This window comes from Henckelia pumila, chromosome 1, assembly GCF_033568475.1.
Source record: "Henckelia pumila isolate YLH828 chromosome 1, ASM3356847v2, whole genome shotgun sequence".
Classification (NCBI taxonomy): domain Eukaryota; kingdom Viridiplantae; phylum Streptophyta; class Magnoliopsida; order Lamiales; family Gesneriaceae; genus Henckelia; species Henckelia pumila.
This window is the reverse complement of record NC_133120.1, coordinates 31620852-31638249: the sequence shown is the minus strand read 5'-3', so window position 1 is coordinate 31638249 and position 17398 is coordinate 31620852. Positions and strand designations below refer to the sequence as shown.

General features: G+C 39.2%; 2 protein-coding genes across 2 annotated transcripts; both read left to right on the top strand.

Annotated features, from left to right (window-relative positions):
• The first annotated feature begins 220 nt into the window (after window positions 1–220).
• LOC140860918 (uncharacterized) lies at window positions 221–3551 on the top strand. The gene is made up of 7 exons (XM_073263918.1): window positions 221–542; window positions 639–996; window positions 1156–1378; window positions 1696–1892; window positions 1950–2037; window positions 2971–3005; window positions 3365–3551. Exons 1-7 carry the CDS (start codon window positions 221–223, stop codon window positions 3549–3551), a joined length of 1410 nt encoding a protein of 469 aa, XP_073120019.1.
• Window positions 3552–13376: 9825 nt separating this feature from the next.
• On the top strand, window positions 13377–14594 carry LOC140889448 (polygalacturonase inhibitor-like). The gene has a single exon (XM_073297167.1). The coding sequence runs from the start codon at window positions 13431–13433 to the stop codon at window positions 14427–14429; it is 999 nt and encodes a 332-aa protein (XP_073153268.1). The 5' UTR covers window positions 13377–13430; the 3' UTR covers window positions 14430–14594.
• Window positions 14595–17398: the final 2804 nt, after the last annotated feature.

Here is a 17398-nt window from a genome sequence, read left to right as displayed (position 1 = left end):
AAAATATAGACTAATACATATTTTGCCTTCTTTACATGGTCTTGCAGGTGATGATCCCCACAAACATCTGATGGAGTTCCACGTGGTATGCACAAGCATGAAATCCCATGGAGTACCATAGGAACAAATTCAACTGAGAGCCTTTCCTTTTTCTTTAAAGAAAGTTGCAAAGGATTGACTATACTACCTACCTCCTGGATCTATTACAACCTGGACGGAAATGAAGAGGATTTTCCTAGAAAAGTATTTTCCAGCTTCGAGAGGAGCGAACATCAGAAAAGAGATTTATGGCATCAAGAAACATATGGGAGAGTCACTTCATGAATATTGGGAGCGGTTCAAAAATCTTTGTTCTAGCTGTCTTCAATATCAGATAAGTGAAAACCTTTTGATTCAATATTGCTATGAAGGTTTGTTGCCTCATGATAGGAGCATGGTGGATGCGGCTAGTGGAAGAGTGTTCGTAGACAAAACACCGCATGATGCAAGAAACTTGATCGAGAACATGACTGCCAATTCTCAGCAATTTGGCACCAACAGAAGTGATCCAGCACCCAGAAGGGGCAACGTGGTAAATGTTTCTTCCCTTGAACAAAAATTGATTGAACTGACATCTCTTGTGCGTCAAATGGCTGCAGGGAATGGACAAAATGTGAAGATATGTGGAATTTTCACTGCAATGAGACATGCAACTGACATGTGTCCCATACTTCAAGAGGAATCGGTCGAGCAAGTGAATGCAACAGGAGGACTTCCAGGGCCACCACAGCAAAATTATGACCCTTATTCAAACACATACAATCCAGGTTGGAGGGATCATCCGAACCTTAGATATGGCAATCCTGCGATGAACCAGCCAACACCTAATGTGCAACAAAATAATCAAGCATACAGGCCACCATATCCTCCACAACCACAGCGTCCTCAAATTCCAACTCCTGGTGAGTTTTTAGAAAATATTGTTAAGGATCTTGCCACTAACACTTTGAATTTTCAGTAGGAAACGAGAGCAAGTATCCAAAACTTGAACACTCAGGTGGGAAAGTTGGCAACCACAATCAACAAGTTAAAAGCACAACATTCTAACAGTTTACCATCTCAGACTGTGCTGAATCTAAAAGAAAATGTAAGTGCAATCACTTTGAGGAGTTGAAGGGAGTTGAAGGTTCGTGAAGATGTGGTGCAAGCACCAGTAAAGAACGAAGATGTCAAGGAATCCAAGGTGGAGGAGAATGAGATAATTCAAAAAGATGCACCAAAAGGTAAGTTTCCTCCCCTTTCTGACTATAAACCCGTACCCCCGTTTCCCCTTGCATTGAAGGAGTTTAGGAAAGATGAAGGCATTAAGGAGCTGTATGATACTTTTCGTAGATGTGAGGTAAATATTCCCTTGTTAGATGCTATTAAACCAGTACCTCGCTACGCTAAATTTTTAAAAGAATTGTGTACTGCGAAAAGAAAACAAAAGTTGAAAGGATCTCAAAAAATAAAAGTAGGAGAACAGGTTTCTGCTGTGATTTAGAGAAAGATACCTGCAAAATGCAAGGATCCAGGTTTTCGATTCCTTGTAAGATAGGAGATGTTCAGCTTGATACGACCATGTTAGATTTATGAGCATCGATTAATGTCATGCCATATTCTACTTATGCTTCCTTAAAACTAGGGCCCTTGAATGAAACTGCAATTGTTATCCAGATGGCTGATAGGTCTACTATTTATCCTAGGGGTGTGATTGAGGATGTTCTTGTGAAAGTTGATAAATTGGTTTTTTCTGCTGATTTCTACGTGTTTGACATGAAAAATAATGATTTTAATAGTCCAATTTTGCTAGGAAGACCATTTCTAAAAACTTCAAAGTCTATCATCGATGTTAATAATGGTACTCTCACTATGTAATTTGATAGGGAGGTTGTTAAGTTTAATATTTTTGATACCCTGAAATTTCTTAGTTGTGAAAGTGCTGTTAATAATCTTGATATCAATGATCACTTGTCACAAGAAAACAAGAAAGTTATGAATGAGGATAAGTTGAAGAAGGTTAATGCAAGACCTGTTGAGAATTCTAATGCTAAATTTTTTTTTTTTTGATTTGCATGCATTTAAAACTGAGCCAAAACTTCCTCCGGATCAATCAAAAGGAATACCCATGGTAAAAGGAAGAAATCATCCAGAGATGGAGATATCAAAGAAATCAAAATAGAACAAGAATATAAAAAAATTAATTGTGAAAATTTTCAAGTGGGTGAAGGTGGACAAAGGAACCAGATCTAAACCACCATGACAAACTGAAGCATGCAGTCGGGCCGACGACAGTAAACAGAGGCGCTGCTTGGGAGGCAACCCAAGGGGATTTTTTTCCTTTTCATTTTTAGTATTTATTTTTGTTTTGCATTTTTACTTACATTGGGGACAATGTAAAATTTTAAGTATGGGGGAGAGGAATTAGCCAGTCAATTAGAGAATCTACCCAGTTTTTGAAATTTTTTTTTTTAGAGCTCATAGTTAGTGATGAATATGACTATTGAAATTCACTAGCCCATGATGATATCTAATTGATGACATGCATGCTTTTGAAAATAGATGATTTGATAACCTTGGAACACTTTGATCTCCAATACAAATTAAACTTTGATATGGTTGTTGAATATTTTTGAGCACGCATGTGTCATGGCTTGTGAAATGTATATGACATAGTGAAGGTCGTGTGAGCCTTGTGATAGTCTTAGGAATTCGCTAGTCTATCAACCTCTCTTTTGAGCTTAATCGAAAAAAAAAAGAAAAGAATGGAGTTAGTAAGGTGTGGGGAGGCATTGGAATGAGGATTGAAATTCTAATCCTACAAATTCCAATAGCTAAATATGGAGAAGAATGTATGAAGTTGAGGATAACCGGGTGCAATTATCCGACAATGTGAAAAAATTAAAAATTATTTTCTCAAAGGTTCAACTTGATTGGTGTGTGCAACTTTAGCTGTTGTGGGGTCTTACATTGAATGGATCTGTGAAGTGTGCATGACACTTGCTAATGATCATACACACACACATGTTCGGGGCTATATCTCTAGTTGAAATGTCTGGATATTGAACTTGTTCCGCTGTTAGAATTTTAACGCCTTTCTTGATCATGCATTGAGTTAATTTCTGAGGCACACATGTGTAAATCATGGTTATTTTTCATTATGAGATATGAGCTCGAACTTATTTTTTTTTTTGTGTTGCTCGAGGGCGAGCAAAGGTTAAGTATGGGAGAGTTTGATGTGATGATATTTTTCTATATTTATTTATGTTAATTTGTATGATTAGGAGAATTTGCATTGATTAAATTCATTTTATAGTTCCTAATCATTGTTTGTGTTTTGATATAGGAAAATAGAAGAATTGGAGCAAAAGAATAGAAGAAAAGAAAAGCAAAGAAAGAAGCCATGGAAGAAGGATGAAGTAGAGCTGTTGTTTAGAGCTACAGCTCTAAAAAACAGCTCCTTTGAACAGCTCTACTATAGAGCCTTTGAGAAGCGCTATAGCGCCATGGAGCAGCGCTTTGTGAGCCTTTGAGAAGCGCTGTTGTGCTAGGCTACATATGCGTACAAAGTCTCGGACAGAGAAGGTCTTGATCGATTGGTAACTTTTTAACGATCGAGCGGGAGAAGAGAAGGAAAAAATGACAAGGATCAGAGGAACTCTCGATCGATCAGTAGTTTCTTACCGATCGAGCGAGACAAAAATCCGGCGAATTATATTTTAATTAGAAAACTTTCTTGAGAAGGACTCTATTCTTTAAATATCATATAGAACCCGAATTTGATGATCTTTTGGACGGCTGAAGAGTGGAGAAACATCTTGGCGGCTAGGTTTTCTCTCTTGTTCTTAGATTTACTTTTATTTCTTGAATTTTTCTTAGGAATTCATGAATTTTAGTGGCTAAGTTTTTGTAGTAGCCCGTAACCAAAATCAGTAATTAAGGAATTAATCATAATTACTTGGGAAGAGTTCGGAAGCTCCGAAGGTGAGTTCGGAAGCTCCGGACAGGATCGGAAGCTCCGATGCAGGATCGGAAACTCCGATGGTATTGTGTCAGGCATGACGTGTGTCAGGATCGGAAGTTCCGATCAGGATCGGAAGCTCCGATCACCCCTATCCAAAGTCAACAAGTGATATTTTGACACGCGGCAGATCAGGATCTTCGGAAGCTCCGATGGCAAGATCGGACGTTCCGATCGAGGTTCGGATGTTCCGATCGAGGATCGGAGGCTCCGATTGTTGTCTATAAATAGAGGGCCGAGAATTCACTTTCAATTGCCAATTCCGGATTTCCTCTCTACTCTAGTCGTATTCAAGTTGTTCTAGCCTTCCTAGGCTTGCCCCGGGAGTCGTCGAGGCGTTCGATAGTCGTAGCGGAGTTGTGCCCAAGTTCTGGAGGCATCGACATCAAAGGGCTAAAGACGGACGAAGGTATAGCTTTTGCTTCCTATAAATATTTAGGAGTATGCAATAGCTTAGTTAAGGCTTTTAGAGCACTATAATGATAGTAGTATCATTTGACAGTGTAGAGCAGACTATAGGCGTGGACCTAGAGTTGGTAGAGCTTGCACTGATTTGAGGTACGAAAGTACTGTTCGAGATATCTTGACTGTGTATGCATGTATTATGTGACTGCATGGTTTATATGTCATTGATTTATGCTGCATTCATTTGCATACTGAGCTATCTCCTTCGAGATGTCTGTTAGTAGGGTTTTTCCCTATCCTGTTAGTGGCTGGACATCCATCGATTTGGGTCCGGCATATCCACTTGTATTTCGGTATGGGAGCCACCTCCTGAAGCGATGGCACAGCGTGCTACATACCAGGGCCCGGTCTGTCTCTGTTATCTGATCCTTGACCTCGATTTTATAGGGAGTTCACTTTGCATGCATGTATACTCATACTCTCGTACTGAGCGTTTTATGCTCACTTCTCGTACTCTGTGTTTCTGGACACCCTATTCCATGGGGCAGGTTTGCGATTGGACGAGGCGGGTGGACCCAAGAGGGGCTAGGCAGTGGTTGGCCAGCTGGAGCTTCGTCTAGGTTTTATTTCTGTTGTTTTGGGTTGATACAGCTATTCGATTTGGTTGTATAATATTTGGACAAATCACAGTTTCCTTTTCTTGGGATTGTATTTATTTATGGTTTCCGCAAGTTTATTCTGATATCTGTTTTATTAAGTTAATTGCATGCCTAAGTTCTGTTTAGTAGGTGATCCGGGTAAGGTTCACTACATTTATGGTATCAGAGCATGCAAAAGTATTCTTGGGATTTAGTCTCATCATGAGGTATTTTTGTAGATGGCAAACTACGATGATGAGAGTAGCCACGGAAGTGGAGGCGGTCGTTGGGGCGATGCCGACCGAGAGCGTCGTCGAGAACGGCGTCATCGTCATCATGATGACGAGCGTTTCACTGTGCGTCGATTCTTAGCTATGGGTCCTAAGCCCTTAGTTGGAGGTGAGTCTCCGGAGGATGCGAAGAACTGGTTAGACCGCATGGAGACGACTTTTCAGACTTTCCACTGCACCGAGGAGCAGAAGATGGAGACTCTGGGTTATCTTCTGGATGGACGTGCGCGCAGGTGGCGGAGGTTTACTTCTGCACCTTTTGTTGCAGCGAGAGGAGTGGCCACCTGGGCCGAGTTCCGCACAGCTTTTCAGAAGCTGTATTTTCCTCCTGCACTCCGTCAGTCAAAGGCAGGCGAGCTACTGAGTCTGCGGCAGGGAGCCATGTCTATCGATGAGTATCAGCAGAGGTTCTTTGATCTGCTATCCTATTGCCCCGAGATTGCTGATAGCTCTGGGATGAAGTATAATCTGTTCCTTCAGGGCCTTAACCCTGAGATTCATGACTGTGTGGCGGTTGGCGACGACATGTCCTACGAGGATTTGGTGAGCCGTTGTCACCAGGCGGAGGACAACATTCGGCGGAACAGGTCTTTCCCTCAGTCGAGGCCTGCTAGTTCTTTGGGTCTCCGTGCCCAATCTTTCAAGAAGTCTGGATCTACTTCTTCTTCCTCTGGCTCTGCTGGTGTTGTCCGTTTCAGAAAGAAGGACAAGTGTGATCACTGTGGAAATAACCATCCATCCGACAAGTGCCGTAGAGCTTCTGGAGCTTGTTTCCATTGTGGAGAGACTGGTCATATCCGAAGGGATTGTCCACTATCTGGGGGAGGCGGTTCTGGTTCAGGTTCTGGTTCAGGATCTGGTTCTCAGGCCACCGTACAGCAGAGGTCACAGGGACAGCCTGCTGGGAGTTCTCATTTGAGGCCACGAGCTTCTGGCCAGGTGTTTGCCTTGAGGCATGATCAGGCAGTGGAGGAGAATGAGAAAGTCATCGCAGGTATATTTCTGCTTTATGGTATACCTGCTCTTGTACTTATTGACACTGGTGCATCTCATTCCTTCATTTCTGCACGTTTTGTTAAGAGGCATAAGTTACCATGCATTGCACTAGACGTAGTGATGTCTGTTTCTACTCCGACGGGCCAATCTGCTTTGGCTGAGCGTCTAGTGATGGGTTGCCCTTTAGAGTTCGAAGGGAACATTCTGTTAGCGAATCTCATGGTCCTGGCGATGAAAGACTTTGATTGCATTCTGGGAATAGATATGTTGACTACCTATCGAGCTTCAGTGGACTGCTATCAGAGATTAGTACGCTTTCATCCAGAGGGGAGTGAGAGCTGGTTTTTCTATGGTGAGGGAGCGCGACCCCCGATGCCTTTGGTATCAACTTTGAGAGCCTGTCGAGCTCTAGAGTCTGGCGGGGAAGACTACCTTATCTTTGCAGTTGATTTGTCCGCTGAGAGTATTGGGATAGAGAGCATTCCTGTTGTGGATGAATTCCCAGATATATTTCCTGATGAGATTCCGGGTTTTCCTCCTGCTAGGGAAGTCGAGTTTGGCATAGAGTTGATGCCGGGTACTTCACCTATTTCTCGAGCACCGTATCGTCTGGCTCCGTCAGAGATGCGTGAGTTGAAGAATCAGCTACAGGATCTTTTGGACAAGGGGTACATTCGTCCTAGTGTATCTCCTTGGGGAGCTCCTGTTCTTTTTGTAAAGAAGAAGGATGGGTCGATGCGGCTGTACATTGAATATCGGCAACTGAATCGAGTCACTGTGAAGAACAAGTATCCGTTGCCTCGTATTGATGACTTGTTTGATCAGCTGCAGGGCACGTCAGTTTACTCCAAGATTGACTTGAGATCTGGGTATCATCAGTTGAGAGTTCGTGATCAGGACGTAGCCAAGACTGCATTCCGTACTCGCTATGGGCATTACGAGTTCCTAGTGATGTCATTTGGTTTGACTAATGCGCCGGCTATGTTCATGGATCTGATGAACCGTGTCTTCAGGGAGTATTTGGACAAGTTTGTCATGGTCTTCATTGACGACATCTTGGTGTATTCGCGTAATACGGAAGAGCATGTTTCTCACTTGCGGTTTGTACTGCAGACTCTTCGGGATGAGCAGTTGTACGCCAAGCTGAGCAAGTGTGAGTTCTGGATGGATCGAATGGTTTTTCTTGGCCATATCATATCTAGGGATGGGATTTCTGTTGATCCGAGCAAGATTGAAGTTGTGCTTAATTGGTCGCGTCCAACGACGGTCGCTGAGATCCGTAGTTTTCTGGGTCTAGCAGGTTATTATCTTCGTTTCATTCTAAATTTTTCTCAGCTAGCTCGACCGTTGACGCAGCTTACCCGCAAGGGTGTTGATTTTGAGTGGTCCTCCGAGTGGGAGGAGAATTTTTGTGAGCTTCGACGACGGTTGACTTCTGCGCCAGTGTTGGCATTACCGTCAGGATCTGGAGGGTATGTGGTATACACTGATGCTTCTCTTCAGGGGTTAGGTTGTGTCCTGACTCAGAATGGGCATGTGATCACATATGCTTCTAGATAGCTGAAGCTTCACGAGGACAACTATCCAGTCTATGATTTGGAGTTAGCAGCCATTGTGTTCGCTTTGAAGATCTGGCGTCATTATCTGTATGGAGAGAAATTTGAGATCTTCACCGACCATAAGAGTCTCAAGTATTTGTTCACTCGGGCGGAGTTGAACATGAGGCAGAGACGTTGGATGGACTTGCTTAAGGACTATGATTACAAGATTAAGTACCATCCGGGAGCTGCTAATCTCACTGCTGATGCTTTGAGTCGCAAGGTGCGACTATCCGCACTTCAGACTTGTTCGATGTCTAGTGCGATCAGTGACTGTTGTACTTTAGGTTATACCTTCAAGCATAAGAAAGGTATGCAGAGTATCCAGATGTTTGCGATATTATCTGAGCCAGCTTTGTATTCGCGGATTCGAGATGCTCAGATGTCTGATGCGAAGACCCAGTGTTTAGCTCGTCTAGCTAACGAGGGTAGCTCGTCTGGATTTCATTATCAGTCAGATGGCTTTCTGTGTTTGTCTGATAGGCTTGTGATTCCGCAGGATGAAGAGTTGCGAGAGGAGATTTTGTCTCAGGCGCATCGCACTAAGTTGAGTATTCATCCCGGGAGCAACAAGATGTACAAGGATCTACGTACTCGTTTCTGGTGGAAGGGTATGAAACGCAGTGTTTATCAGTTTGTTTCGAGATGTTTGGTGTGTCAACAGGTCAAGGCAGAGCACCGACGACCTGGAGGATTGCTTTACAGTCTGCCTATTCCTGAATGGAAATGGGAGTTTATCACAATGGACTTTGTGACCCATTTTTCGGTATCCCCGAGGAACTGTGATGCTATCTGGGTTGTGGTGGACCGACTCACCAAGTCAGCGCATTTCATTGCCTATAGCCGAGAGTACTCTGTGGATCGCATGGCACGGATGTACATTCAGGAGATCGTTCGACTTCATGGAGTGCCTGTGAGCATTGTCAGCGATCGGGACCCCAGGTTTACTTCTAGGTTCTGGGGGAGTGTTCAGCGTGCGATGGGCACCACTCTCAGTTTGAGTACTTCCTATCATCCGGAAACTGATGGTCAGTCAGAGCGCACTATCCGTACTTTGGAGGATATTCTTATAGCGTGCGTCATGGATTTTGGTTCAGCCTGCTGGGATCATTTGCCATTGATCGAGTTCGCGTACAACAACAGCTATCATACTAGTATTGGAATGGCATCTTTTGAGGCGTTGTACGGGCGACGTTGTTTTACTCCACTCTTCTGGGAAGAAGTGGGGGAGAGACAGGCTGAGGGACCAGAGTTTATCCAGCAAGCAATAGACATTGTTGATCAGATCAAGAAACGGATTAAGACTGCACAGGATCGTCAGACCAGCTATGCTAATACCAAGCGTAGGCCTTTGCAGTTCGATGTCGGGGAGAAAGTGTTTCTGAGAGTGTCACCTTTCCGCAAGATTCTCAGATTTGGCCTTAAGGGCAAGTTGTCTCCCAGGTTAATCGGTCCGTTTGAGATCTTGGAGAGCATTGGCGATTTGTCTTATCGGCTAGCTTTGCCACCGCATCTTTCCAGTATTTACGACGTGTTCCACGTATCTCTGTTGCGACGATATGTGGCAGATGAATCTCATATTCTGCAGCGGTCTGAGGTTCAGGTGAGCAAGGATTTGACTTATGTTGAGAAACCTATTCGTATCCTGGATTATAAGGATAAGGTTTTGCGGAACAAAGTCATTCCTCTGGTTTTAGTTCAGTGGCAACGCCGAGGCACTGAGGAGGCTACTTGGGAACTGGAAGACAGGATGCGTGAAGACCATCCTGAGTTGTTTTGATTTCATTCTTTTAGTTGTATTCAGTTGCAAACTCTGTAAACGTTTGATTTGAATAAAAAATGTTTCTGATTTCTGTATTACATTCATTACTTAAGATCTGATTTCGAGGACGAAATATCTTAAGTGGGGGAGAATGGAGCAGCCCGTAACCAAAATCAGTAATTAAGGAATTAATCATAATTACTTGGGAAGAGTTCGAAAGCTCCGAACAGGATCGGAAGCTCCAATGCAGGATCGGAAACTCCGATGATATTGCGTCAGGCATGACGTGTGTCAGGATCGGAAGCTCCGATCAAGATCGGAAGCTCCGATCACCCCTATCCGAAGTCAACAAGTGATATTTTGACACGCGGCAGATCAGGATCTTCGAAAGCTCCGATGGCAGGATCGGACGTTCCGATCGAGGTTCGGACGTTCCGATCGAGGATCGGAGGCTCCGATCGTTGTCTATAAATAGAGGGCCGAGAATTCACTTTCAATTGCCAATTCCGGATTTCCTCTCTACTCTAGTCGTATTCGAGTTGTTCTAGCCTTCCTAGGCTTGCCCCGGGAGTCGTCGAGGCGTTCGATAGTCGTAGCGGAGTTGTGCCCAAGTTCTGGAGGTATCGACATCAAAGGGCTAACGACGGACGAAGGTATAGCTTTTGCTTCCTATAAATATTTAGGAGTATGCAATAGCTTAGTTAAGGCTTTCAGAGCACTATAATGATAGTAGTATCATTTGGCAGTGTAGAGCAGACTATAGGCGTGGACCTAGAGTTGGTAGAGCTTGCACTGATTTGAGGTACGAAAGTACTGTTCGAGATATCCTGACTGAGTATGCATGTATTATGTGACTGCATGGTTTATATGTCATTGATTTATGCTGCATTCATTTGCATACTGAGTTATCTCCTTCGAGATGTCTATTAGTAGGATTTTTCCCTATCCTGTTAGTGGTTGGACATCCATCGATTTGGGTCCGGCATATCCACTTGTATTTCGGTATGGGAGCCACCTCCTGAAGCAACGGCACAGCGTGCTACATACCAGGGCCCGGTCTGTCTCTGTTATCTGATCCTTGACCTCGAGTTTATAGGGAGTTCACTTTGCATGCATGTATACTCATACTCTTGTACTGAGCATTTTATGCTCACGTCTCGTACTCTGTGTTTCTGGACACCCTATTCCATGGGGCAGGTTTGCGATTGGACGAGGCGGGTGGACCCAAGAGGGGCTAGGCAGTGGTTGGTCAGCTGGAGCTTCGTCTAGGTTTTATTTCTGTTGTTTTGGGTTGATACAGCTATTCGATTTGGTTGTATAATATTTGGATAAATCACAGTTTCCTTTTCTTGGGATTGTATTTATTTATGGTTTCCGCAAGTTTATTCTGATATCTGTTTTATTAAGTTAATTGCATGCCTAAGTTCTGTTTAGTAGGTGATCCGGGTAAGGGTCACTACACTTTTAGTACTTGGTTGAGGAAGACAAACCCTTTGAAGTTTTATTTATCTTGTGAGATTTTGATTGTCATCGTTTAATTTTTATTTGAGTATCAAGAGTTGTTTGAAATTGATTGTCATGCTTGTATGTTTAATTATTGGCTTGATCACCTAATAATTTTTTCATATAATCTAAAGCTAAATTAGATATCAAATCCGTAATTGTTTGATCCCTATAATTTGTGAAGCAACTATGATTAATAATTTATGCTTGTGAATTTGTTAATTCGTAGGAACAACAATTGACTAGATTAAATACAACCGCTTGTGTTTGTATTGTTTAGCTTCATCAATTTCACTAGCTTGAATGCTACCTTGAATTTAAATCTTAATCGCTTGTATTTTGGTTAATTAATTTATTGGTAAGAGTTAATTTTGAACGCTTGTGTCTAATTAACTAAGATTAAGGTGAGATAAAAATTTAATTTTCATTGATGAATATTAAAATGTTAATTAATTATTTTTAGAGAATCGATGATCGAGTAAATAACTTCAAAGGCGTAGTCGATCAATATCAATGCTTGTTTAATTCATTGATTTTTTATACTCTTAATCCTGCATGCTAGTCAATAAAATTTGTTTTAAATTGCTTTTAATTTTAGTTAGTTAATTTCAAAATTAAAAATCCCCTTTTTATTTATTTTCGATAATTTTAAGAACACAATTAAATTAACTTTCCTCGTGGAAACGATCCTTACTCTCGCTACTACAGGTTTATTTAGTTAATCTGAGTTAGGTTAATTTGAGCGTGATACGACTAAGCGCTACCACCACTGTATGTTGAAAGATTGGAAGATCCGCTCTACCAGACCGAATTCGAGGTAAAATTTGGTATCATCATAGTTGATTCTGGATCGGATCACTACAAACCCAATGTGCACGGGTACTAATTGGATGTCAACTCTTCTTGATGTTCTAGAATCAATAATTGGATATAATAAAGATCTAAATCCATATCAACGAAGTTGGTTTTCAAAACAGTGTGCCGCATATATGTAGATTAGAGCCACGCATTTGAATTCAAAATCCCAGTTTTCTCTTTGTATTCCTAGTCAACATTAACACACACATCTCACCTCCCCTAGTTCAGTACTCTATGTATATATGTGTATATATATATTATTTAATAATATTGATCTAGAATTCCATCTAATTTAGAGATTGGATTTATATGTAGAAAAATTGTTTTGTTTGAACTATTTTATGATTTAAATTATTTAAGTCATTTCGTTATATATTTTTTTAAGAGTCATTTCGTTATATTTTTTAATTTTAGGTAAATGACATTATAACTAGTTCGATTTGATTGAGTTGCACGACGAGATCGTTGGATTTGTAAGGCGCAGCAATCAAAATATATACCTAAAATCATCTTCTATTAATATAATTTTTTTACATAGATGTAACACCAATTTGGAAAGATATATTAAATATTTGGAGAAAGAAAAAACCAAGTTTGGCACGAATTTGGAAAGTTTGACTCAATGCACATGTATGTGGTTGAGTATAGATTCCATTGGATTAACACACTATCTTGGTTTTAACTTTTAATACATGTTCAATTTATAATCTCTGGTGAATCAACATGTTCTTTAGTTTGAATTTAGATGATCAATTGAATATGCTACTCTAGTTGTATCACAAACTCGACATATACATACATTATTTTATAACATCAATGTTTTAAAAAACGTGAGAAAGTCTCAATTGAGCACGAAATGTAAGGAAAAAATTTTTGTTTCGAGCAAAAACATGAGAAATTGGTGACCAAATCAAATTATGATTTTAAACAAAAAAAATTACCGTGAAGAAATCGAAATAAAGTTTGTCCTGAACCTTTTTTTTTCTTACCATTAAGAGCAGACACTTAACCCAACATCGATCGACAAAAGTTTTACTCCACACTATTAGCGATTTTGAGCTTTATATATTTTCATAAAATTTGTATGCTTATGTATTATTTAATCTATTATATTACTTTTTATAATAAAAATTTAAAAAGTTTTCTCACGCTTAATCTCATATTAAATCCATTAAAACTTGTAAAAACAAAAATGACATATTTAACACTACGGTTGAATGATACTAGCGTGTACATGTAGAATTTGTCATAAAGGATAATGCTAAAATGTATATGTATATATAATCTTGGCATGCCCCAAACAAATGAAGTTGCGTGCCCAAAGCCCAAATCTGCAAAAGCATGAAGAAGAGTTCATATATTTTCACAATTTGTGTCCTTGTTATCATCTTGTCCGAGTACTCCCATGTCTGCCAATCGATAAGATGCAATCCCCAAGACAAGAAAGTCCTCCTCCAAATCAAACAACACTTCGGCAACGCCTACCATTTCGCCTCTTGGGACCCCGACACCGACTGCTGCTCCTGGTACATCGTCAAATGCGACCGCACCACCAATCGCATCTCCACCTTCAACCTCATCACCGCCGACATCTCCGGCCAGATCCCCGACACCATCGGCGATCTCCCCTACCTCCAATCCCTCACTTTTCACAAGATCTCCAATCTCACCGGAACCATCCCACGTTCCATCACCAATCTCAAAAAACTCACCAGCCTCACAATCAGCTGGACCAACGTCTCCGGCCCCATCCCTTCTTTCCTCGGACAACTCAAGAATCTCACGTTTCTCGACCTTTCATTCAACAATTTCAGTGATTCGATCCCTCCTACGTTGGCCGATCTCAGAAACCTCTTAGGGCTTCGATTGGACAGGAACAAGCTCAGCGGGAGCATACCTGAGTCGTTCGGGAACTTGACCCCCAGTCTGCAGTACCTGTATCTGTCGCACAATCAGCTCTCGGGGACGATTCCCAGAGGCTGGGGCGAGCTTCCCTTCATACTTATGGAGCTGCAACGGAACAGGCTCGAAGGGGATATCTCCTTCTTGTTCGGGAAGAACAAGTCGATACAAGTGGTTGATTTCTCGAGGAATCTGCTGGAGTTCGATTTCTCCAACTTGCAGTTCCCGGATGATTTGGGCACTCTGGATTTGAACCACAACAAGATTTACGGGAGTCTGGCGGAGGATTTGGTGAATTTGGATCGGCTGTTTCTGAACGTGAGCTACAATCGGCTTTGCGGAAAGATTCCAGTGGGCGGGCAGCTGCAGGAATTGGATTACACTTCTTACTTCCACAACAGATGCTTGTGCGGTGCGCCGTTGCCGGAATGCAAATGAATCTTGTCCTTGTCATGGAAATAAATAAATAAATAAATCAGACTCATGGAAGTTGGGGTTTTTTGTTGTATTTTAATTTGTTTACAATATTAATTATATATATATAAACAATATGTTCAAAGTCATTAATAAATCATAATTGTGGACAGTTTATGCCATTGTTTATTTGCTGATTGATATCAATAAATTTTATTTATGCTTAAATGTCAATTGTCAGGTATATATCAGTGATACCTGATTCGGGAATCTCAGGTTGGTAGAGAGATAAAATAGCATGCATGTTCAAGTGAATGTTAATTTTTTTTTGGACAAAAGCTTGTAACTTTATTTCATAGATCGCAAGTCATTAGTTACAAGGCCGGCCAGCCAGGAAGGCAAATTCCCAGGTACCCAAAAAACAGGTACAGGAAAAGAAATAACAAACTTTGCAATAGAATCAGATACAACGTTAGCTGTTCAAGTGAATGTTAATTTAATATAATGATCATGCTTTTTTTAAAAAATAATAATATTTATTTAACAATATTGTTTTGACAAGTTTATGATAATAGAATTTTTTGGGATAATGAATGTTAAATCAAATCCGTGTAAACTTGACATCGTATTAACACAAAAAATACTGTTAAATTGTTTCACACATCAATTTTGTGAGACAGATTATTTTATTTGAGTTACCAACGAAAAATTATTATTTTTATGATAACTATTAATTTTTATTGTAAATATATGCAAAGTTAACTCATCTCATAAGAGAACAAATATTACGATACTAAAGAATGACTGAGTTAATAATATACTCTATCCACCCCAATTATATTGTCCACGTTTCTTTTTTTGTTTGTTCCAAATATATAGTCATACACCATATTTAGTAATACTTTTTTACACTTCTTTACTAATATACCCCTATTAACTACACCTTAAAAATTGTGCAATCATTTTTTAATACATTAAATAGGGATAAAATAAGAAGTTTATATAAAATTTACTTTCCCAATAAATTTTTCTTAATTCGTGTGAAAACTAAAACAAGACAAAATATATGGGACGGAGGGAGTAGTATAAATAAAAATAAATTTCTTTTAGCAATAAAGTTGGTACAAAATATTGAAAATACAATATAAATACATAAATTTTGAGCATAAATTGTTTCAAATTTGTTACTGATATAAGTTTTTTTATTACTCAAATATGTATACAAGTATTGATATTAATTTCATATTTGCCTTTTTTAATTGAACGACGGTACATTGGAAATATGAAACTGATATATGATATTAGAGTATCAATTGTTTTAGGTCTGATACTAATATATAATTATTGAGTATTCAAACATATGTTGCAAATGTTGATATAAATAAAGTTGCTCAAATTTTGTACAAAATTTTTTATCTTTTGTATCAAAACTAAACCAATTAGTACTCAAATATCATACATTAGTATCATATTTTCAATGTTTTGTACTTATTTTCACTCGTAAAAAAACATGTGAGCCCAGGGAGTGCAGAAACATTTTTGTTTGAATTAAGAGTTCAAACATACTTTTTTTTTTTAACAGGAGTGAATACAAAAATATATTTGGGTTTGGGGATTTACAACAAATTTTTCCAAACTATAACACCTTGGAAAAAATTTAAAACTATAATATTAAAAAAAATGGTAAAAAATATGACCATATTTGAGCAATTAATTTTTTTTTTCTTTTTTAAGTTTTACCAATAATATGATACGGTTTATTTCAACCTACCTTTACAGGCATTACCCCCATGATAGATCTAAGAGTTCTCATTTATCAATACATGAGGGGTCCACTAAAAACTAATGGACCCCATATTTATTGGTAAATATCCACCGTTAGATCTACCTCAAGGCAATGCCTGTATAGGTAGGATCTAACTTGCCGATACATATGTGTTTTTCCTTGATAATTTTAGTGATCTTCTCGTATTTATTTTTTTTAAAACTCCAACAAATCATCTTATTCTCACGATTAGATTTTTTTTTTAAAAAAAAAAACTTATTGATATTATCATTAAAATTATTATTATTACAACCGGTCCTGAGATACGCATTACACGTACATGATTTGATAAGCAAACACGCATTTCTTCTATTATTATTGTTATAATTGTGATCTCCCCGAACTTTCTGTAATTAGTTTAAAGTTCAACTCGTACGTCATAATATAGTATAGATTTAAGATATGATAGAAAAGAAAATTCCTTTTAATTAAAAAAAGTTCATATTCATGGCGTAAATTTTGTGATTAGAAGCAACCAGAAACATTTGCAAACGTCCTAATCTAAACTTGAAATTGGAATAGTAATGTATTTCATTCGTTTTACATATTTAGGTTCTATTTGCTTCTATACAAATTAGGAAAGTTAATACTAATAATAAAAATCAGTTTTAGCTTTATCACTTAATGTTTTAATAGTTTTTTTTTTTTTGAGAAATTGTTAATGTATTTAAAGTTGGAGGTAGAGTGATAAAAAAATAGATAAAATAAGTTTAAATAAGGAAATAAGCTACATATTTGTGATGAATGGAAAAATGAATATGACCTTTATATTTAAGACCGAGGAAGTATTAATTAATTAGTTTAAAGTTTCCATGTGTATTGGATCAACTCTCAAATTAAAGTAGTCTGCAAACAATGTTAATCAGATAAATTGCACTGGACAATTATTTTGCTACGGATAACATGTGAAATTGTTGGTAATGGACTCGAACCCATGATGTCATGTCTGAGGCCTAGGCTCACGCAAATACGACTTTACAATGGGGTCATATAGCAATTATTCTCGGAGCTTAAATTTCTAGGGTGGTACGTAGCCCTCAATTCGCAATGGTTCATGATACAAAATATGAGTGGTTATGTCTGAAAGATAAAAATCCCTACCAATGACTGGACGATGAGAAATATGAATGAATCGATCCCACATCAAAGTGTGAGATATAAAATATTT